This window comes from Spermophilus citellus (assembly GCF_964194105.1).
Source record: "Spermophilus citellus genome assembly, chromosome: 4".
Classification (NCBI taxonomy): domain Eukaryota; kingdom Metazoa; phylum Chordata; class Mammalia; order Rodentia; family Sciuridae; genus Spermophilus; species Spermophilus citellus.
The window spans coordinates 22,656,139-22,680,509 of record NC_138185.1 but is presented as its reverse complement, the minus strand read 5'-3'; the positions used below and the strand labels follow the sequence as shown (position 1 = coordinate 22,680,509).

General features: G+C 35.1%; 1 protein-coding gene across 8 annotated transcripts in view; it reads right to left on the bottom strand.

The window, feature by feature from the left end:
• The window catches only part of RBM39 (RNA binding motif protein 39), a 33,760-nt gene that overhangs the window by 5,673 nt on the left and 3,716 nt on the right, over positions 1–24,371 (bottom strand). For 2 of the 8 annotated variants that reach the window (XM_081291118.1, XM_081291117.1), the window contains exons 4-14: positions 23,976–24,027; positions 20,198–20,392; positions 17,490–17,555; positions 17,339–17,392; positions 13,634–13,751; positions 12,114–12,266; positions 8,410–8,547; positions 6,718–6,783; positions 4,556–4,760; positions 4,226–4,303; positions 470–520 (exon numbers count right to left, since the gene is read on the bottom strand). In XM_081291118.1, coding sequence (XP_081147244.1) covers positions 470–520; positions 4,226–4,303; positions 4,556–4,760; positions 6,718–6,783; positions 8,410–8,547; positions 12,114–12,266; positions 13,634–13,751; positions 17,339–17,392; positions 17,490–17,555; positions 20,198–20,392; positions 23,976–24,027 — 1,176 coding nt within the window. Of the gene's footprint in view, positions 1–469; positions 521–4,225; positions 4,304–4,555; positions 4,761–6,717; positions 6,784–8,409; positions 8,548–12,113; positions 12,267–13,633; positions 13,752–17,338; positions 17,393–17,489; positions 17,556–20,197; positions 20,393–21,506; positions 21,583–23,975; positions 24,028–24,371 lie in introns of all 8 variants that reach the window. The other 6 variants (XM_081291115.1, XM_081291114.1, XM_081291120.1 and 3 more) reach the window with 4 other exon arrangements.

Sequence of the window (24,371 nt, the reverse complement as noted above, 5' to 3'; positions counted from 1 at the left end):
TCTTGCCTGCCATTTGGCAGATTAACTTGACAATTACAAAAAAAAAAAAGAGTGTATACAATACTTTTAATATACATGCAATTTTGTGTTCTAAAATCTATAAAAGTTCCATTAACACTCAAAACACATAAAAATAAGAGGTTGAATTTTTAAAATTTTTTTTTTGGTGGTGCTGAGAATACACTGCTGGCATGCTAGGTCAGCAGTCTACCATAGGACTATACCCTCAGCCCAAGGCGAAAAATACTAATAAGAGAGTTAAAAGTAAAGCATTCGGGGACATGTACATTTCTCTTATAAATTAGGTAATTGAATTAGATATTCTGAAATACATAGCTTACTATGTATATACCACTGTGCCATTCTGTCAAATTTCAAAATTAGATACAAAATTATACAATGACATGCAACTATGTCTTATTCCATTTAATTTTAACAACAAATAATAATTATAAGCAGTTCAACTCACCTTCAGTCTGTTGGGAAAGTCGTGTTTGCAAATCTATAACAAAAGAGAATTCTACAGCTCAGTGCAGGAACAATGAAGAGCCTCAACTAACAGGGTAAATGTCAGGAAAGCTTTAATAAAAGAGGACTATAACAGCAGGGTTTATTAAAATGAACTTAGTAAAACCTGGCAGCAAAACCTCCTTCCCCATTCCTCATTGACAAGGCTTTGGGGCCTTTATTTTCCCTCTTGCACTAGGAAACTTATTCCTTTCTTCCTATTCCAACTACCTTTCTATACATAGTTCAAATGTGTTCCACTATACTACTCTCTTCAGCTGGAAATAATGGGAAATGGGGAAAGGGGAGCACACCGGTCAGATAATGTGTGAAAAACCCTGATCTTGAGAATTCAATTCCAAGTACTTGGGAAATTATAATATTTTGTTGTATCAGTGACTAATACTTTAAAAGGTGGTAATAAAACTGTAAACTCATCAACAGTATAAATGAGAAAGTTGTAAACATATTCAATAATCTCATGTTTCTGTAACAAGAACATCAATTTTGGAAAAGACACTTCCAACAATATGAATGTATATTGACTGTGTTTGACAATTTAATACTTGTCAAGGGTAGCAGAGATGATCACAAATTGATTAAAGTGAACAGTTTTCCAGCCTACTATGAGCTACTACTATTATGAGGAATGAAATCTATGGGATTTTATTATAACCAACGAAACACATGGAAACATCTAACCATATTAAAAATACATCACAGAATTTTATAAACATATTTTTTCACATAAGCATCACCATTTCCCAAGAAAGCTCTTGGGAAATAAATGACAACAAGTTTGCCTAATTAAAATGCCACATTGCTATAAAACTACCTTGAAGGTAAAAAGAAACAAAATACAAATATACAAATCACCTGAAAGTTTCCTATAGTAATTTTCATTAAAATGTGATTGAATTTTGTGGCCCATTATTACCATAGAAGGTTCCTGCTGGAGATAGAAATGACCAGGAAACATGGGCCAAACTTATGGGATCTTCGGCCAAAATTATACTGGGATATATATAATACCTGGGGTCCTAGGTTCTCAAAATTGGCATCTCAGGGAGCTGAATAAATGTTAACTGAAGCTTGTTGAAGGAACTTGAAGACATGATCATAGGAATACTGTCAATAAACCTTAAATAATAACACAAATTGTCGCATAGATATTAGAAATCCATGCTATGGAGTATTTATCAATCTTAATTTCAGTTAAGTCATTTTTGAGGCCATTCCTGACATACTAGGAAACAAAGCATGGTTTATAATCATATTTTATCTTAGGACTATTAAGCTACTAAAACAATAAATGAATAATGTAACGATAATCCAATCTTGGTTTCAAAGTAACTACTTTCAAAGACTTAAAAATAAGAGCCTCAATCACAGTAAAAATGTATCAATGTAATTTCATTGTGGTTATTTGAAGGGTTTATGAAAACCACCTTTACAAAAACTCTGCACAGAATGGGCTTGTAGCTCAGCAGTCAAGCGATCACCTAGCATGTGAGAGGCTCTGGATCATTCCTCAGCATCACGTTAAAATAAAGGTATTGTGACCAATTAAAACTAAAAAATAAAAAATATATATTTTAAAAAACCACATTCCGTTTAGAAATATTCAGCTAAGACTTATTAACTAAGAAAAAAAACTTATGAGAAGTCTAAAAAAACTATCCTTAAAATCATCTGAATCAACACTAAAAATCATGGAAGAGAGCAGTGGTTATACATCCAAAGATCTACATTGACCTTTACAATTTCATGTCATCAAAATCAGCCAACCATATAATAAATTACACAGGAAGGCTAAGTGCAGTGGTGCACACCTTTAATCTCATCAGATTGGGAGGTAGATTCAAAAGGATCAAAAATTCAAATCCACCATCAGCAAAAGAGCTTACCTCTAAATAAAATATAAGAACAGAGCTTAGGATGTGAGTCAATGATTAAGAATGCCTGGGTTAAATTCTCAATACAAAGGAAAAAGAAAACATGCCGGGGCTAGGGATGTGGCTCAAGCGGTAGCGCACCCGCATCGGGTTCGACCCTCAGCACCACATACAAAGATGTTGTGTCTGCCGAGAACTAAAAAATAAATATTAAAAATTCTCTCTCTCTCTCTCTTTAAAAAAAACAAAAACAAAACATGCCAGTACAAAGGAAAAACAAACAAAAACATAAGCATGCACCCAGAAAACTGCAAAAATAAAATAAATAGTCATAGTGGGCATACTATGCAACATCAAAAATTATTTTAAAAAACAGCTAAAAATATTTATATAGAAATTTACAATCAGGGTATGACTCGTATTACCACTATAAATTCCATGAAGGTAGGGCACAAAATCTTTGTTACTATCATCTACTAGAATATCTAGGATATAGTTGACAAACATTTTCTAAATTATCAAAGAATGACATGTACAGTAATAAAAGGGGATAGTTTTCAGGTTTAAAAACAAAAACCCTATCAAATCCTAAGAAAGGTTATATTTCATGAAGAGATGCATTTACAGCAAGTGGCATTCTATGACCATTCAGTTACTATACAAAATTAAATTGGTAATTTACTTATTTATTATTTTGTGGTGCTGAGGATTGAAGCCAGGGCCTTATGCATTTGAGGCAAGCACTCTACCAAATGAGCTATACAATATCCCCAGCCTTTAAATTGGTAATAATCTTAAAAGTAAAAAAAAATAATGCACTGAAACAAATGGAATACAGAGAGTTAAGAGAGGCATCAAATACAAAAATGCCCCAATAGATATGATTTTTCAAAAAGCATACAGTGGCACATTCCTGAAATCCCACTCGCTTGGGATGGTGAAGTTTGAGGATGGCAAGTTCTAAGCCAGCCTCAGCAACGGCAAGGTGTGAAGCAATTCAGTGAGACCCCGTCTCTAAATAAAATACAAAATGGGGCAGTGATGTTGCTCAGTGATCATGTGACCCTCAGTTCAATACCTGGTACCAACCACCATCCCACCCCACTCAACCCCCACCCAAGAATACAGTGGCATAATTGTCAGAAACACTAGACACTAACTACAAATCAGGTTAAAAGGTAAGTCATTTAATTGGGCAGGAGGAACGAAAAAACTTCAAAGGCATATTCTCAAAGTCCTCAAACACTTATAGCTATCCACCAAGAAGGCAAATAACAAAACACACCTCCCTTAATAATAGTAATGCTCTCCATTAAAAAGATAAGGTTTGTATTGTAACAAAAACCATGAAGCAAAAAACTGTGAATTCTCCCGTTTTTTCTTCATTCTAAAAGAATGTCATTCCCCAAATCAAAATCCTACATGATATTAAGAAGGCAATTATCTCATACACAGTTACTTTTGCAATTATTTTAAGTATCTATTGTTTTCACAACTCAAACATTATTGAAAAGAAATGTTTTCATCCTCATTATATCAACTTGTGATTCTCATCGAGAGTGATATTTTAACCTATATAAATTTATATTAATTTGCACTAAAACCTGGGGCATAGATTTCCAATATATCCTGAGAAGTGAATGGTTACTAGACACAATTCAATCCAAAATGTATACTTCCGTACATGAACTCTAGAAATTTATGCTAGAAGTACTTGATGAATTGAATTCTCAGTTAGTCCTTTTAAATGCAAAAATTTGGCAAATTTTCGAATTAGATGAAAAAAATAAATGATTTCAAATTAGAAAAGATTCAATTCCTACCTGCCACAGCACCAAATGCCAAAGAGCCACTCATTTGTAAAGCCTGTTGGGCTGCTGGTGGAATCTGCAAACCTGTACCTGTAAAAGAATAGATTTACAAGGTAAGTCGTTTAATTTGGCAGGAGGAAAGAAGAGAAATTCAAAGGCACTTTCTCTAAATGTCCTCAAACACTTCTAGTTTACTATGCTAAAAACAAGAGAAAGTTTTCTACCACTTTCACCTAAGTCAGTAATAAGAAAAGGTATAATACCTAAAACTACACTACAGTACTTAAAGTTTTTCATCAGTACACCTGTAAAAAATTATGACAAACACCATGAGAAACATACCCTCAGCAAGTCTTGCCATTAATTGGAGACGACCAGTTGTTCCCAAGTCAATTCCAGTCCTTTCCAGTTCGTCACTATCCAAAAACGAACTAGCACTAGAAGCATCAGTACGTTCAGTAACATGACCAACTTTCATTGGCCTTCCTGCTAGTTCAAATCCATTCAGTTGTTCCAAAGCCTTTTTGGCACATTCTGAGTCAGAAAACTACAATTGGGGAGGGAAAGGAGAGGAGATTCACAACATTTTATATATACACATACACATAACCCTAATAAATATACTCAATAATGACTACCAGGTAGATAGGGAAATAGATTTCAAGATTTAAGTAACAGATCAGACCTTAAAATTATACAAATTAAAATCAAAATTTATTGACAAATAATTTCAATGAAAGAAAATATATTATTTTACGATTGGTAATATGGGATATTAATAACAAAATGTGGAAAGTAATTTTTCAAAAAACAAAATACTTTTTAAAAATTTTCTGACCCCTGTGAATTGAACCCAGGGATGCTTTATCACTGAGGTATATCCCCAAGCCTATTTTTAAAATGTTGATAAGATTTTTCCATTCATGAAGGAAAACACAATTAGAAATTAAAATGGGGATGTGGCTCAAGCGATAGTGTGCTCGCCTGGCATGCTCGAAGCAGTGGGTTCGATCCTCAGCACCACGTACAAATAAACTTAGAAAAAAAATTTCAGCCAGGCATAAAAATTCATACTATAATTCCCACGATGCCCCCAAAACCAACAAACACTATAAAGAGTAGGGATGTGATCCCAGGGTTTAATTACCTTTAGAAAATAACAATTATGCTTACAGAGATCATAATAATTGTATATGCTAGTTAAAAGATATCAACCATTTAATACAAATATGCCATGCAAATAATTTATATAATCTAATTTTATATAAATATAACTATACAACAATAGAACGTTCATGAATCATTTGGTAAAATATAAGTCTTCTAATAAAAACGGTTCTACAGACCAAACTCAATATAATCCTTGTACTTCTAAATTACTGAATATTTTATTACCTAGAATACAATACTCAAATCTAATACAAATTACAGGAAAAAAATCTGAATATATTCCTGTAACAAAACTCCCATTCAAACCCTGGTACACCCCCCCCAAAAAAGATTAATATCAGGCTAAAGGCGGTATTGCTGAGGCTGGCTTTGAACTCACACTCCTCCTGACTCAGCCTCTCATGCTACTGGGATTATAGCATGGGCCACACCCAGCTACAACTTTTTTTTGAAAAATGAAAGAGGTAACCATGCTGATGTTATTAAGAAACACAATGCTGGTGTACTACATTTTCTAAATAGCTTTTCTCCTTTCACCAATATTAAGGTAGAGTTGGACTAAAACAGACATACGAATTTTATTTATTTGGTAGCAGGGATTGAACCCACAGACATGTAACAACTGAGTCACATGCCCAGCATGCCCCCCCCCTTTTAACCTAAGAATACAGTTCAGTGTAGAGCACTTGGCCATCATGTATGAGGCCCTTGGTTATACACCCAGCACCCTACACACATATGAAACAAGATACCGTAACAATGTGACACAAGAGAAACAGAATGATATAACAGCTTTCATTAAGATCTGGCTAAGCAAACTGACCACATATTTTAAAAAATCAGATATAAGGGCTGGGGATGTGGCTCAAGCGGTAGCGCGCTCGCCTGGTGTGCGTGCGGCCCGGGTTCGATCCTCAGCACCACATACCAAACAAAGATGTTGTGTCCGCCGAGAACTAAAAAATAAATATTAAAAAAATTCTCTCTCTCTCTCACTCTCTCTTTAAAAAAAAAAAAATCAGATATAATAATAATAATGGAAAAGCTCCTAATGATATTTATTATACTTAGTAAGTAGTAACATACAAAGAAATAAAAAGGGTTGGTGATAAGTGGAAGAGTACATACATGCCTTCCATGCAAGAGACCTGGGGATTAATGGTGTGGTCAAAAAAGGAAATAAGAAATGAAAAGAAAATGACTACTATTACCAAATTTAAGCAATTTGAAAATAGTAACTATATCTACATTCCTGGAGGGGGGAGAATCACACGAATATAGTTCCACTATGCTACTTATTTCAAAAGTCATATGTTAACATGTCAATTACTTACTGTAATAAATCCATAACCCTTAGATCGACCTGTTTCACTATCCATCATGAGCTGGATACTTTCAATCTAAAAATAAATGTCATAATTATTTAAGTCAACAAGAGAAAAAAAGCATAGTATACATAGACAATTCAAAAAATTCTCCTCCCAATAGAAAAAACTGAAAACTTCTCATAACCCTTAATTGAAACAAACAAACAAACAAAAAGCATCACTAGAAAATTCGTTAAGCAAGAAGGTGGAAGGGTAGAAATACAATTAAGATTGTCTTACGTAGTTGGGAGTATTGCTGTGATAGGCACAGCACACAACTTCCAAATTGTAGAGCCTGGGTTTGATTCCCATCAAGTAAAATAATTGTCTCTTTATTCAGGGGGGAAAAAAAAAGTCTAAGGCCTTTCTAAAATAACATCAGGTGTCGGAAACAAAATAAATATTCTATGTCCTTTCCATACTGGGGATGGGGGAAGGCTAGAGATTGAACTCAGGACAACTCAACCATTGATCCATACACCCCCAGCAATTTTCTTGTATTTTATTAAGAGATAAGGTCTTACTGAGTTGCTTAACGTCTTGCTTTTGCTGAGGCTGGCTTTGAACTTGAGATCCTCCTACCTGAGCCTCCCAAGGCGCTGGGATTACACCCATGCACCACCAAGCCTGCCTAGACACTTATTTTTTTAAAAAAGTTTCAATAGGCTAAACACTGAATATAGTGATTAGTGGATACCACTTACAATAAGTTAACTTCATGGTTTGTCAATTATAACAATTAAACTGTCCCTAAAAGCTGCCCATATAAAAAAAAAGGGCAAAGAAAAATTCAAATACAATACCTATATTATATTATTTAGTGTTTGGTTGGTGGTTTCAATCTTTTTGTGTTGTGATGACTGAGCAAAATGTACACTTTGATAGTGGCACTGCTACACTTCCAATAAAGCAACCCCAACAATAACAAGCCTTTTATGAATGATTTTTTAAAAACTTAATAAAGGGATGCCATATGGTGGTGGGCTGAGAAACAAATTTAAAAACCACATTCAAATTTGGACGCCATGATGCACGGCTGTAAGCCCAGTGGCTAAGGAGTCTGAAACAAGAGGATCACAATTTCATAGCCAGCCTCAGCAATAGCTAAGATCTAAGAAACTCAGTGACACCTATCTCTAAATAAAATACAAAATAGGTCTCGGGATGTGGCTCGATGGTTGAATGTCCTGAGTTCAAACCCTGGTACAACCCCCCCAAAAGATTAACATTAGGCTAAGGGCGGTGGTGCATGTCTGCAATCCCAGCAACGCACAAATTCAAGGACAGCCTTGGCAACATAGAAAGATTAAAAATAAGAAAAATAAAAAGGGTTGTGAAAGTAGCTGTGATAGCCTGTGGGTTCAATCCATAGTACATACTCGCACCCATGGGTTTGTCCATTGTAAGATACTGATTCTGTCAGAAATAATTTAATTACTTAGTAGTAGAGAAGCTTCTCCACATACCACTAGAATTGTAGTATGGGGGAAAAACCTCCCAAAACAAAAAATGGTCTAATTAAAAATGCACAGCATAACCATTTATCCTTAATGATTTTTTAAAAAATGGATTCCCTAGAATAACAAATTCTACATACAGAAATTGTTATGTACTACATATTGGGTAAAGAACTTCTAAAACATCCATTGATGTACTTACTCTTCCAAATGGCTCAAAGATTCCCCGAAGCATATCTTCAGTTATGTTAAAGTGTAATGAGCCCACATAAAGTCTCATAGGTCCTGCACTTCCCTTTTGTAAATTGTTTGCCATTGCTGCAGCTCTGTTTTTTTCTGCCTACAAGAAAAATATGAACAAATCCATAACAAACAGTGCTAATACATCAGGTTGAACAGACAGACATGCTCAATGACAACCACAGCCAAGATTAGAGATACAAATATTCTAAGTAAACAAGTTACAAAAAAAACCCTATAAATCACTTTAGAAGGAAAAAAAAAATCAGAAACAGAATGCGGTTTACAGATTACCATAAACTAAGGAAAGAGAAAAGAGAATTATGGGTAAAGAATATACTTTCTGTTCAATGTTATGCAACGTTCTGATGACACATATTGGTAATAGTACAACATTTGAAACATGATTAATGGCACTGAACTGAATGCTTAAATGTAAGTTTTATAATAAAATCAATTTAAGTATATGGAAGTCATATATAAAGCTCATACCATATTTCATACGCAAGGGGCTAGAGATATAGCTCAGTTGGTAGAGTGCTTGCCTTGTATGCACAAGGCTCTTGGATCAATCCCCAGCACCCCACCACACACACAAATACACAAAATCCATATTTCATATGTAAAATTAAATCCACCATAAAACTACATTTTACATTCTGACACAAGGATCTTGTCTGGTCACAAACTAGTATGCACACTCAGTAGTATTAGTATCTTTATGAGAAGTCACAGTTTTACTCACATACACCTACTGGGTTTCTTCTTATTCATTCTGACAAATAACTTGAGCTAGGATTATTTATTTTTTAAATTTTTTGGTAACTATAGATGGACAGAATGCCTTTAAAAAAAAAATGGTGTGCTACGGAGTGAACACAGTGCCTCATACATGCTAGGCAAGCTCTCTGCAACTGAGCCATCGCCTCAGTCCAACCTATGATTATTTTCCTATCCAGTTTACAAAGACCATTACTTAGGATTAATAATCATGAATACAAAAGAACATAATACAATGGTAAAAATGAATCTAACAAGTAATTTGGCTATACCTACAGTTTAGCAGTTAACAGTAGACATGACATACTCTATCAAGTTTGTATGCAACTTCAAAAGCATTATGTAATTTTGATGAACTGAAGACTTATGGAGTAATGAATGTATTTCAGTAATTGAAAAGCAAACAACTTCCGATGACTCAGGAGGCTGATAAGTGAGCTCAAAATGGATAAATGAGCTCAAGACCAACTTAACCAACTCAGTGATTAACTTAAGTCTGTCTCAAATGGTGCTTAGAAGGACTGGTTTTCTGGCTTAGTGGTAGAGCAAATGCTTAGCACGTGTGAGGCACCAAAGTGGATCATCAGAACTACATAAAGTTATTCAAAACACACACACACACACACACAGACACACACACAGTATTGGGATGCAGCTCAGCTGAAAAGTGACCCTGATTCAGATATTTAGTATTAAAGGAGAAAAAGACGGGCCATTGTTCTTCTAGCGTATTGCACAAAATATTTAAACGTATTTGCCATGAAAAAAAAAAAGCTGAAGGAGGCTGAGGCAGGAGAATCATAGAGTTCAAAGCCAAGTCTTACAAAAGTGAGGTGCTAAGCAACTCAGTGAAATCCTCTCTATAAATACAAAATAGGGCTGGGGAGGTGTCTCCGTGGCGGAGTGTCCCTTAGTTCAAACCCCAGTTCAGCCTTCCACCAAAAAAAAAAAAAAGCTGACTAGCAACAGAAAATGGTTGCTTATTCAGTATGTATAGAGTACTGAATCCTAAGGATAGTTTCAAAATACATAATCAATAGATTTAGGCATCCTGATTTTTCTGTGTACAAAATAACTAAAATATGAATGTAAATTTGTTTCCACAAAGCAATACTCAAATACTGTGAGATATCAATAAATCATAAACTGAATATTAAACAAAAATACTTCAAATGAGATTTTAACATCTTACCTATTTGGGAGCAATGGTACACATCTATAATCCCAGTCACCTGGGAAGCTAAGATGGGAAGATCTCTTAGTGAAGGGTTAAGCCCTTAGTGAGAACCTGTCTCACAAAAGGGGGGAAGGGGATTGCCTGGTCTGTAGTTCAGAGATAAAGTGTTACCACATTCTATCCCAAATACCCCACCCCCCAAAAAACCCTTATGTTCAAAAGAATCTTGTAACCAATGGTTTCAAACTACTCTATTAAAATTTTTTTTTTGCATGAGTATGTATTTTCACAGTAAAAATATATTGCTATTTAATGATAGAAGATTCTTTTTCTTTTCCCTTCATACCTCACTGGTGAGAGCAACCCAGCCACCAGTAAAGATATTACTTAAAAAAAATTTTTTTTTAAAGGCTGGGGCTGTAACTCAGTGGCATACCACTTGCCTAGCATGTGTTAAGGTACTAGATTTGATCTTCAGCACCACATAAAAATAAATAAATAAATAAATGGATAAGGGTGCTGTGTCCATCACAACTAAAAACTTTTTTAGGGCTGGTTTGTGGCTCAGTGGTAGAGCTCTTACCTAGCATGTGAGGCACTGGGTCTCTCAGCATCGTTTATAAATTAAGTAAAGGACCTTATACAGCTAAAAATTTCTTTTTTAAATTCTTTAAATAAAAATCATACCATGTGAAAAGAAAACATTCATTTATCTTTTTTGTACCAGGGATTGAACCCAAGAGCACTTAAATACTGAACCACATTGCCAGCCCATTTTTAAATTGTATTTAGGAACAAGATCTGGGTAAGTTGCTGAGGATGGCTTTACCTGGTGATCCTCCTGCCTCACCCACCTGAGCTGCAGGGATTGCAAATAACCTTCAGCACACCTGGGCGCCAAAAGTACTACCTTTTTGGAGGGGCAAGAAATTAAACTGAGTCGTATCCACAACCCTATTTTGTGTTTTATTTACAGACGGGATCTCACTGAGTTGCGTAGCTCTCTTGTTTTTGCTGAGGCTGGCTTTGAACTTGAGAACCTCCTGCCTCGGCCTTCCAAATTACTGGGATTACAGGAATGTGCCACAAGAGTCCAGCCACAAAATACATTCTTGATTCTCAATATTAAGTTTTTTTCAGGTCTTTTTTTTTTTGGTACCAAATATCAGGCACAGGGATGCTTAAAACTGAGCAATATTCCCACCCCTATTTATTTTGACAGTCATGCTAAAATAGTTAATTCAAGCTTCTGATGCCGCTGAGATTTCAGGTTTGCACCATGGCACCCAGCCTTTAATGAAATGAATGTTTATAACTTAGATTAAGGTGCATTTATTTATTTATTGGGGGGTTAGTAGGTATTTAAACAAAAGGCACTCTACCATTCAATCACTTCCCAGACCTTTTTATTGAGACAAGGTCTTGCCAACTTTCTTTTGGCCTCGCTGAACTGCTAAATACGACTATGAACTGGTGATCCTCTTGACTCAGCCTCTGGATTCACAGGGATTACAGGTGTGTGGCACCAATATGGTGTTAAGAACACAGTATATCACAGTAGTCACAACAAAGTTTCAATAAAGCAACCTAATATCTGACTCAAGGTAATGTGATGATTAATGTATATAAAACCTCATCAGGACATATCATTTCAGCAAGATGTAGGAGGCTTCCAGTATCAGTAACTCAATTCTTAAGAAAAAAATTACCTGTGATGCCTGTACTATGATGGGCACTCCTAAAACACGCTGGCCAGTTAATCCTATTGCTAGAGGCACTGAGCTAACATCGACAAACTCCACATAGGCAATCCCTTTGGAACGTCTTGAATTTCTATCAGAAATCATCCTCACATCTCGAACCTGAAAAGAAAATAAACATTTAATAGAATTCTGCTTGTGCAATAATGCACTGTGACCTATATGAATATAATTATTTCAAAAGCAGGCACGAATTACTTGAATAGGTTTAGGAGTACAACTCAGTGGTACAACATTTTGTCTATTACTTTGTCAGCCTTTTGTTTGACTACCAGTACCACAGAAACAAACACAGGAATGTAAAATATGTATTCAGAAAACAAGGTGCATTGATGATGGAACAAAGTATGAAGAAATAAAGTTCCCTGACTTCAAACTGAAGCATGCACAGAGACACAAAAAAAAGCGATAAATTTCAAGGATTATTGGCATTCTATTTTTTTCTTTGTGTGGAGGAGTGAACCCAAGACTTCATGCATACTAAGGATGGTCTCTAATACTCAGATCAATCCTTAATCTTTTTCTTTCTTTCCTCTTTTTTTTTTCCCAGAAGGGGCTTGTTATTTTGCCAGGCTGGCCTCCCAAGTGACTATAACTACAAGTACCCTCCATTCAGCTAACCCCTCCGTTTTTTTTACTTTTCTCACTGACTGGGAATCAAAACATTTTCTCAGAAGGCACAGTGGTGCACAGGTGTAATCACAAGGTGTGCAGACACTGAAGCAAGAAAACTCCATGTTCAAACAAAGCCAGCCTCAGCAACTCTGAAAGACCCTTAGCAAATTCTTTTTTTTTTTTAAAGATAGAGTGAGAGAGGAGAGAGTTTTTTAATATTTATTTTTTAGTTATCGCCGGACACAACATCTTTGTATGTGGTGCTGAGGATCGATCCCGGGCCGCACGCATGACAGGCGAGCGCGCTACCGCTTGAGCCACATCCCCAGCCCCAACCCTTAGCAAATTCAAAAGACCAGAGGCTGAGGATGTGGCTCAAGCGGTAACGCGCTCGCCAGGCATGAACGGGGGCGCTGGGTTCGATCCTCAGCACCACATAAAAATAAAATAAAGATGTTGTGTCCACTGAAAACTAAAAAATTCTCTCTTAGAACAAAAAAAAAGTCAAAGACCGAATATCAAAATATTAGACTGGGGATATCGTACTGTGGTAGAGCACGCATGGGTTCAATCCCTAGTACCAAAAATAAAAAGAAACCAGAGTTTCACATATCTTGATGACCCACTTACCTGACCAACACTATTTAAGCATTTTGATGAAAGGGCAATTACATTAACTCTAACACCACTAACTTACAGATATGGAAAAAATTTTTTATGGGCAGGGATAACAAAAATAAATCTCATGAAAAACTTGGAGCATATATGTTTTCTCCATTTTACCTGCCATAATACTAATTTTTAAAGCACTCCAATTTCCACCTACTACTTGACCTCCCTAAAAAGGTTGTTACCTTTCCTACTGTGGAGAAAAACTCTTCCAAATCTCTTGGTCGAATTCTTGCTGCCAACTGCATGCAGAAAACTGTCCTGGCATCTCTTTCCTCAGGAGTTAGATTATCAATAGGTTCCCTAAGAATAAAGAACACAGAATTAACTTTATAACTTGTTCTTTTCAAGTAATTTTTAAAAGTACGTTTTCAGTAAGCAGAATAAACTTTTATCAAAATTAATACCTATGTCCAAGTCCATATTTACTAAATTTTTTTATACACAATGTCTGTAATTCATTTCCATGTGACTCAATTCCTTCAACAGAATAATAACTGACTAAATCTTTTTTTTTTTAAAGCGGGGGGAGAGAGAGAGAGAGAGAAAGAATGAATTTTAATATTTATTTTTTAGTTTTTTTGGCAGACACAACATCTTTGTATGTGGTGCTGAGAGGATTGAACCCGGGCCGCACACATGCCAGGCGAGCACGCTACCGCTTTTTGCATTCTATCAGGACAGACCTCCACTTGACTTACAATGTTCAAAGTAGTCATTTCTCTACAATATTAAAAGGTAACTCAGACAACTTAACAGTTTAATGACAATAATACAAACTCTGACCACAAGTACCAGACATGCAAAATCTGTATAGTGGATGGTTCCACACAACAAAACCATGAGGCCATTAAATTGTTTAAAAATCAAAAATAATAAAGACAAAAATAATAAAACCACAAATGATAAAAAGTACTTCACATAAGGAAAGCTAGTTTATTTTACAAAAGTAAGCTGGCTGTTTATAATTTAATTGTATTAAGCTTATAAAACTCAACAAGTTTAGCATATGAATCATGATTTTTTGAAATAATTGAAGACCACAGAAACAGTAATCATAACTAAATCAAAAGCTAAAAATCGGCCAGGACTACACATCAATGGCAGATCACTTGCCTAGCATGTGTAAGGCACGGGATTTGATCCTCAGCACTATATAATAAATAAAATAAAGGCATTCTGTCCATCTACACATATATTTAATTTTTTTAACTAAAAAAGGAAATTACTTTAACAAGTATCAATAAGAAAAAGGCATAAATACAGAACACACTTCTAAATGCTCAACAGAAAAAAACAAAAGCACAACAGATAAAACTAAATTTTCACAAATTTAAAAGAAAAATATCTATTAAGATCTTCTCTGGGTGCTGGGTTTGTGGATTTGTGGTAGACCACTTGCCTAGCAAGTGTGAGGCACTGGGTTTGATTCTCGATAAGTGTCCATATACAACTAAAATATATTTTTTAAAAAGAACATCTCTGGCCAGGCACACAACATGTTTGTCATCCCAGTGGCTTGGAAAGCTTAAGACAGGAGAATCGTGTTTTCAAAGCCATCCTATAAAACTGAGAGAGGCACGTTGCAACTCTAAAATCCAAAATAGGGCTAGGGATGTGGCTAAGTCATACACCCTGTCCCCCAAAAGAATATTTCTGTTCCAAAGTATCTAGGTCCTCACTTAATCCTTAAAGATATAAGCCTAGAAGCTGGGGTTTTGGCTCAGTGGTAAAGAACCTGTCTAGTATGTGTAATGCACTGGGTTCACATCTCAGCACGAATAAAGGTCCACTAACAACTAAAACAAGTAAATAAATCTTTCATTAGAAAGAAAATTTAAGAATCATTAAGATCTTTATCAAATCCTAAATTCTGCAGTGTAACTACAATACACAAAAACACACAATCAACTCAAAGTTTAAACAATACTCCTTTTTTAGGACTGGGGTTGTGGTTCAATGGTAGAGTGCTTGCCTAGAACATGTGAGGCACCGGAATAGATCCTCAGCACCACGTTAAAATAAACAGATATAGATACATAGCTAAAGGCATTGTGTCCATTTAAAACCAAAAAAATATATTAAAAAATAATACTCCCCAGGGCTGGGGATGTGGCTCAAGTGGTAGCGTGCTCGCCTGGCATGCCTGGGTTCAGTTCTCAGCACCACATAAAGATAAAGATATTGTGTCCACCTAAAAAAAGGAGTAAAAAAAATAATAATACTCCTTTTTTTTAAAGATATGTTAGAAATGACAGGAAAGAATGCTACCACAGCCAGGCACAGTGGTGCACTCCTATAATCCCAGGATGGGGCAGGAGAATCATAAGTTCAAAGCCAGCCTCAGCAACAGTGAAGCACTAAGCAACTAAGTGAGACCCTGTCTCTAAATATGATATAATGAAGGGCTAGGGATGTGGCGCAGTGGAGTGGTTAAGTTCCCCTGAGTTCAATCCCTGGTACCAAAAAAAAAAAAAAAAAAAAGTTATTATACAGAAAATTTTTCCTTGAACAAAAACGATACTTGGGGGCTGGGACTGGAACTCAGTGGTGCAGTGCTTGCCTCGCATACTGGGTTTGATTCTCAACACCACATAAAAATAAATATTTTTTTTAAATGACATACTTGACAGGACTGTTATTTAGGAGACAAATAATCCATGTAAAGCTTTGAGAATCTGAGCATAAGAATAAACTACTTAATTAAGTTAAGAAAAAAAATTGGGCTGGGGATGTGGCTCAAGCGGTAGCGCGTTCGCCTGGCATGCGTGCGGCCCGGGTTCGATCCTCAGCACCACATACCAACAAAGATGTTGTGTCCGCCGAGAACTAAAAAATAATAAATATTAAAAAATTCTCTCTCTCTCTCTCCTCAAAAAAAAAAAAAAATTTTGTGGTGCCTGGGATTGAACCCAGGGCCTTATGTATGCAAGGCAAGCACTCTACCAACTGAGCTATATCCCCAGCCCTAATTTAGAAAAGTAGAGCTACTGGGGCTGGAGTTGTAGCTCAGCAAGAGAGCACTTGCCTCCTACTGTGAGGCTCTGTGTTCAATTCCTAGTACCACATATAAATAAGCAAATAAAATAAAGATCCACTGATAACAAAAAAAATTTTTTTAAAGTAGAGCTATTTAAAACTTGTTACAGGGCTGGGGATGTGGCTCAAGCGGTAGCGCGCTCGCCTGGCATGCGTGCGGCCCGGGTTCCATCCTCAGCACCACATACCAACAAAGATGTTGTGTCCGCCAAGAACTAAAAAATAAAATATTAAAAAATTCTCTCTCTCCCCCCTCTCTCGCTCTCTTTAAAAAAAAAAATAAAATAAAAATAAAACTTGTTACAACTACTTTGACTCTTTCTTTTTTTTTACTAATAACAAAAATTAGTCAAGTCTTTTGAACCTTTCTTTAGCTACTGAAAATTCTGTTAGGGGCTGGGGATGTGGCTCAAGTGGTAGCACGCTCGCCTGGCATGCATGCAGCCCGGGTTGGATCCTCAGCACCACATACAAACAAAGATGTTGTATCTGCCGAGAACTGAAAAATAAATATTAAAACTTCTCTCTCTCTCTCCTCTTTAAAAAAAAAAAAAAGAAAATTCTGTTAACTCAAATAAGTTACCTACACATCATAATAGTGTTTCGCTCTTTTTAAATAAACGAAATTAAAATGAAAGCTACTGAAAACTCACATGACAATTCACATTTACTTCAAGGTATTAATACTACTAAAGAAAACAACATACATAACGTGATCCAAATTAGTGGGGTTAAATTTAGAAGTAACATGAACTGCAAAAGTGTTTGCCCCACCCCTTTTCTCATTTTGGCAAAACCCATATAAAACTATAAGTTTAAAAGAAGGGGAAAAAAAAAGGGACAACAGCTACCTCACAGGACTCTTGTCTTTTCTGAATGGACTTTTGCTTCGGGAACGTCGTCTGCTGCAAAGTTAAAAAGTTTCAGAAGTCACTCCAAACATGTAAATCACAGAAGTTCCTTGAAAAACAATTTAAACAATTCAGAAGTATGTTTAAAAACCTTAATTTGATGCTATGAGGCAACCCAATCTTTCCTCGGATGGCACTGTTAAATTTTGGTCCGGAGCTAAAAAGGAAACACAAAATTACACTAGTTACAGGTTTAGGGTCTTGCTAAGATCGCATTCATGCGCTCTCCAGCAAGTTTTACATTGTTAGGCTGCTTGTTTTCCACCTCAAGTATGAAGAGGAAACAAAAAGACTTCGAAAAAGCTTAACTCTTTCCCAGGCATGCTTGCCCTTATATTTATCCATCCTGGACCACTTTGAGGTGCCAAGACCATAGGTTACAGCCTCAAATATTTAAGATTCTGAAAATGTTTACACCCATTCGCATATACTTTTCAAAATATATATGAATATATTCTAAAGACTTGAAAAGCACATATGTAAAACTAGATCCCTCTGAACTTTCCTCACATCAGCAGTAACTTAAACTATTTTGTGTGCAGATCCCAAGAATCCATTTGTAGATACTTTCTTGAGAGCACATATGAAAATTTTACATATACATATACAATATATAAGTTTTTTTGTTTCAACAACTTCTTTTCAAAACGGGAATTGAACCCAATGGCATTTTGCCACTGAGCAATAACCCCAGCCTTTTTTGAGACAGGGTCTACTAAGTTGCTCAGGGCGCTGGCTTAAAGTACTGAGGCTGACCTTGAACTTGCAATACTCCTGTTTCAGCCTCCTGAGTCACTGGGATTACAGGTATGTGCCATCACACCCAGAATTTTATCTATGCAATAGTCTTACACAGCACAAAGGCACACCTTAGTGCACTGTACTTCATTTCTCTGTAACAAAATATTCCATAAAAATCGTGTGATGGCAATTTACCAACTCTTCAGAAAATCTGAGAATTTCATGAATTAAAAAAGTATTTTGGAACAGATATTAGGTGACTTTTATAAAATTGGTAACTTTTGTGCATTGTAAACAAGAAGCTAACTTATAGGGACCAGTTGGATATATGTACTTTAGTGCTCATCCTGCTATCCTACTCCAGAGTACCAAAATTAAATGAGCCCATGAGGGACTGGGGTTGTGGCTCAGCAGTAGAGCGCTTGCCTAGCCCGCTTGCCTAGCCCGTGTGAGGTGCTGGGTTCAATCCTCAGCACCACCTAAAAACAAATAATATAAAGATATTATGTCCAACTACAACTAAAAATATATATATTAAAAAACAAAGAGGCCATGAAACACATTTGGTTTAGTTTTCATGAAAACTTCTACTTATAATAACCAAGCACTTCCAAATACAATTATTTTATAATGAGAAAGGTCCTTTCCAATTCAGACAAATGATAATTGAAAATATACATTTTCTGGATAAATTAAAATTCAAGAAAGAATCTATAAACTACTTCCTTTCCCTTTAATTCTGAATCAATCTCCATGATGGCCTCCATAGTTAAAAATCATTTGAAACCTGAAACAAATTTTAAATTTAAATTTTAAACCATTAAGATCATTATTATAAGCAGAAATTAAATATGCATTCAAATTAGAAACAGTTGAAGGTAACTGCTTCCATTTGGTTCATTCTGGCAAAATGATGTTATATATTCCCATTTTAGTAATACAATAACTTGAGGAACTGGACAAAAAGCAAAGAATTTTAATACAACATTTAGAATTAAAATAGCTTTGTGGTCCATTTTCAGATAGTGAAAAATTATATTAAAAAGGCATGTTGGAGAAACCTAGAAAACAGGTAGTTCAATTCATTAAACATGAAAAGATCCACAATCAGAAATCTGTTACTAACTCCAAGTACCTTCAATATCAAAACATTCCATAATTCTAGGAAGTACTCTTAAGTAATTTTACATTACTATCTCATTTATTACTCATTATCAGCTTACTCCAAGTTAGTTCCTTCTTAAAAGACAAGAAAAAAAGAGAGCTAAGTATCTTTCAAAAGAACCAGGACTGTTTCAGGTCTCTCTGAATTCTATTCTCAATCATTCAAAAAATAAAACTGAAAGTATGTATATCCCATATAGTTTATAACTGTGATTAAATAGGAAATAACATCAAAGCATTAAGGATTACTAGTAGTTTCAATCCATTCTTAGAATTGTCTTTCCAAAGTTAATACAGGTATTTTTTAATCTTCCTTCGGACTTGTTTAACCACATCAAATATCCTGTAGTGATTTAATCTTCAAAGCACTTTTAAAGTATCTCACTACTATTAAAGAGGGCTTAAAAATAATGTGTGATGAGCCTAACAAATGATCTTTATCAAGGACCACATGTAACAAATTCATAAAGTATCTGTAGTTTCAGCTAGAAAGGGCCAGATATGTAACTTAATATTAATTAATCACATTTGTAATCTATACACCTAAGTTTTAAATCTTATATATTTAATAAAAATATTTTATAGCTCACACACCTTTAAGCTTTCTTTTTTCAAGCATGACAGTGCTTCAGTCTAACTTTGATGGGCATACAATTAGAATTTTAGCTAGATTGACAAAAATAAGCTAGTATACCTGGTAAAACAGAAATTTCATTTATTTCTTCAAACTATACTTTGCTTTTCTAATCTTTAATGGCAACATCCTTAATTTTTAATAATTTTAACCACTTACTGAAAAATAAAGTCTCCTAATTCAAATCTCTTAAGTTAAATTGCTCCCCAAATACCCAGAGAATGACCCTCCAACCAAAAATCATAATTACAGTTACATACTAGGGACTTCTATAACGGCCTCGGAATCTTCGATCTCGACTTCTTGAGCGGCTACGTCTCCTTTCTTTGCTTCTACTTCGCTTCCGTTCCCGGCTTTTGCTCTTTTTCCTTTCTCTATCTCTACTTCGCTTTCGTTCCTTACTTTTGCTTCGCTTTCGTTCGTGACTGCGACTTCTGCTCTTGCTTTTTTTTCTCCTGAGAAGAAAACAAATCATCATTATCTTGCTGTTTTAAAACCCCACCAAAATATGCTTTTTTTAACACTCAGAATTTTTATCCTTTTGTAAACCCATTCTGCTATTAACTATCATACAATGATATATAATCATATTTTTAAAGAATTTCTAGATGTGGTTAACACTACCCCCCATCTTTGCCTTATAACTGAAAATGATCAATCAATGTATTGTGAGCCATAGTGTTTTAAGAGCAGGAACTGCAAGGATTTCCTGAGTCAGCTACAGCTTTAATGAGAAATAGGACTAGTTGCTAGGTACAAGAAAAACCTGAGCATTTCAGTAAAACTTTCATGTTAACCATCTAAATAAGCATTATTATAATCCACAAGGTAAAGTACTAAAATCAAGTTACAATAAGTCCATGAGTAATAGTAGTTGTTCAAATATAAAAATTTTCATAATACTAAGTCCATTTTTAAGCAATTTACAGGACATTTTATACTTTCAAAGGGCCACATAGGCATCAACATTTTGCTTTTCATAAGCAAAGAAACAATAACAAAGGACACTTAGAACTAATGCAGTTGAATGCACTTTGAAATTATCAGACATTCAAGTGACTATTTAAAATACTTAAAATTTAAAGTTGTAATAAATACACCAGAAAATGGAGAATGCCATTTTTACACCAGTTTACACAAGCCTGTGGAGTGCAATAAAATAATCAACTTGACCTTCACAAATCTTTATAAAATCACAAACTCTGAAAGGTAAAAAAAATCCAGTTACATATATATATCTCTCTCTTCATTTCTAAATTCTTCACAGTATTCTACCCTTCATTTCATAATTAAATCTTACAATCTATATCTGTGTCATCATCTAATTAGAGGTGCCTTCAGATTTTCAATATAAATTAATAGACATTTCAAAATAAAATTTATTCCACTAAAATGTCCATGTGTAGTGGTTTAAAGATTGAATACTGAGAATGCTACATCATTATCTGGAAATTTAATTAACTGTTGAGTCCTTATCAAAGTAGTTAGCATAAGAGCAACTGAGGTCCGCCTCAGAGAACCCATAAGCAGGTCACCTTAGAGTGCATTGAAAATAGAAAATGAAGACACCCACCTTCTGGAATCTTGAAACCCACACTCCAATCACAAGGAGATGTAGAGCTTTCCAAGGAGGCAGAAACTTTGTCTAAAATTTCAAGATAATCCACCTGACTGTCAGAAATGTATATGCTAGGCAGCACATGACAGAAAATTAGGCTACACTCATTATATATATAGAAGTCAAAGCAATGTCCAGAAGGGCAACAGATAACATTCCATTTTGCCTCAAAAACCTGACACTATCTCTTATAAAATTCTGTGAGATGGTTAAAACCAAAAGTATGTGTTTATAACCATACATAATTCAAATTAGGGGACAAGATAAAAAGTATTTTATTCCCCACAAAAGACACTATTAATAAAGATTTTCTCTTTTCACAGATGGCCCATAGCACAGGTAGCCAACCTCTATATTTATCTCTCACAGACCCCAAAATGTACTCTGCCAAAGAAAAGACTTCAAAAATCAGAGAGCTAATTTTAACTTAAGGTCTTCCTAGGACTTTTTGTAAATGAGTTCCCACCCACATCTGAAGGCAACCCCCGACAGGTAAAAAGACAACAGTGTACTAAGACATTAAGGAAACATAATCTTCTACATAAAAGTCCAGACAAAAAGTTATATAAGAAACCAGTATACTTCTCTGTAACAAATTCCAGCTTCAAAGAATACATGTTAGGTTAACTAAAGAACTGTTATCAAAATCCATACTAATAGTCAAATCCTGTTACAACTTAAATGGGACTTTCCAAAGTCTTTAGTGGCAGTGGAATTTTGTACTGAACATCATTGAAGTAAATGGTCCACTGGTCTGGGCCTTTGGACTTTTTGGTTATATGGCCTCTGCTGTAAAGGTGTTTTGCTATAACTGGATTTGACCTCTTCCATGTAAGAAGATCTAAATTTTAAATGCAAAGTATTCTGGAAAATAAGAAAAAAAAATAGAAAAGTCATTTATCCCAAAATTTATAGATAATCCACACCACAGTAGCCAAATATTTCAACTGTGTCATTTTACTGTTATCCTTTTTTGAGTAGTTCTCTAATTTGAGCTGAAAGGAACAGATGCCAGTTTATACTTTGCAAAATTGGTTACACTAACAAATACTTCCATGAGGGCAACCTCAGGTACTTAAGTTACTGTACAAAGCATATTTTGAGGTCTTGCCAAACTCAGGAGTGTAGCTCTTCAATAACAAGCTAATTGGTAACCTTTTGTGTTATATGAAACAGTTCTTTTTATTACTGGGATACAATGAAGTGTTACATGTTCAGAAACACTATTTTTTAAAAAAGAAACACAGTGGACTATTTCTCACTGGGAACTTTCATATTACCTTATTAAGAACTACATCAAGAATCAGTGGCTTTTTTAAACACAGTTTTAGGGTGGAAAAATGCAAAGCAGCATTTTCCTTTGTAAGACAATTTTTCCTAAAGGCAAAAATTTTTTATGTTCAAATTAATTTGATAAATAAAGTTCCTTCAGAAAAAAATTTTAAAAAGCTCCTGACTAAACAAAGGTATCATTTATACAACCAGATTTACTTTAGGACAGAAATTCTGACAGAAATATTTTATACGTTTTAAAAGAGTATTGGGAAACAGGCCTCTCTCAAAGAATCATATGGCCAATTAAATTACGGATTCTTCTTATTTAGTCCTTCAGGACTTTTAATTTTTTTGGTAGCAGGGATTGAACCCAGGGCCACTTAATCACTGGGCCATATTCCCAGTCCTTTCTTAGACAGGGTCTTGCCAAGTTGCTGAGGCTGGCTTTAAATTTGGGAATCTCCTGACTCAGCCCCCAAGCCACTGGATTATAGGAACGTACTGCCACACCCAGCCCTCAGGATTCTTTACATTACATTAAATTAAGGCCACTAAATACCATTTATGCAGAGCCTGATGCTTGATTTCCTTATAAAAGCTTGCTGGCCTTGAAGATTTTTAGATGCAGGACAACAACAAATATAAACTCTAGATGACATTAGGGGCAAGGGGTAACTTCAGAAAATGTACAATAAAAGCCTGCATCCTAAAGTGTATGACCTCATCCTTTTGACATTTAAGGTAAAATCATAGCTTTTACCTAGCTGAGAGGTATGACATCTACATGGGATGATTTATGTCAATACAGAAACCTGTTCCTGGGTTTTTTGATTCAAAAACTCAAATTAGAAACACTAAGAAAACATTACTTTTGTAAAGGTTTAAAACCAGATGACATAAACCCTGAAATAATTAGTTGGTTATCTCATACAATCAAGATGAAACCCAACCTGATACCCACATTCACCTGTGATAAATAAGAAACTAAATTATTACCACATAAGCCTGTACCAGGAAAAAGGATGTTTTCCACAAATTATCCATTACTATCATTATTTTAAGGGCATTATAAAAAGAATTACTGGCCCAGCAAACCCAAATCCAAAAATTTTCTCATCTATTTTATGAAATTATTATCAACCTACCTAACAAAGCTGTTGTGAGGATGACTGAGGTAGTTATGAAGCACTTTGAGCTCTTAGGAGAAAAAGAGCCAAAAAGAATCAAATTAAGTGGCCATCTTAATATTTTTCTTTTTTTATTTGTTCTTTTTAGTTATACAGTACAGTCTATTTTGACATATTTATACAAACATGGTAATTTTTCATTATATATTTTGGGGTCAGAAATGTTGACAAAATGCTTTAACATATAAAAACAGGCTAGTGAAACAACTTAATGCTCATAACATGACCACAGCACGTGTAAGAATCACTAACCTTAGAACTGAAAGGAAACTTCAACAACTGATAGGCTCCAACCTTATAAAGGGGATCCAGTTAATCTGTTAACAGTCTGTAGCAGCAAGTTTCTAGAATGGG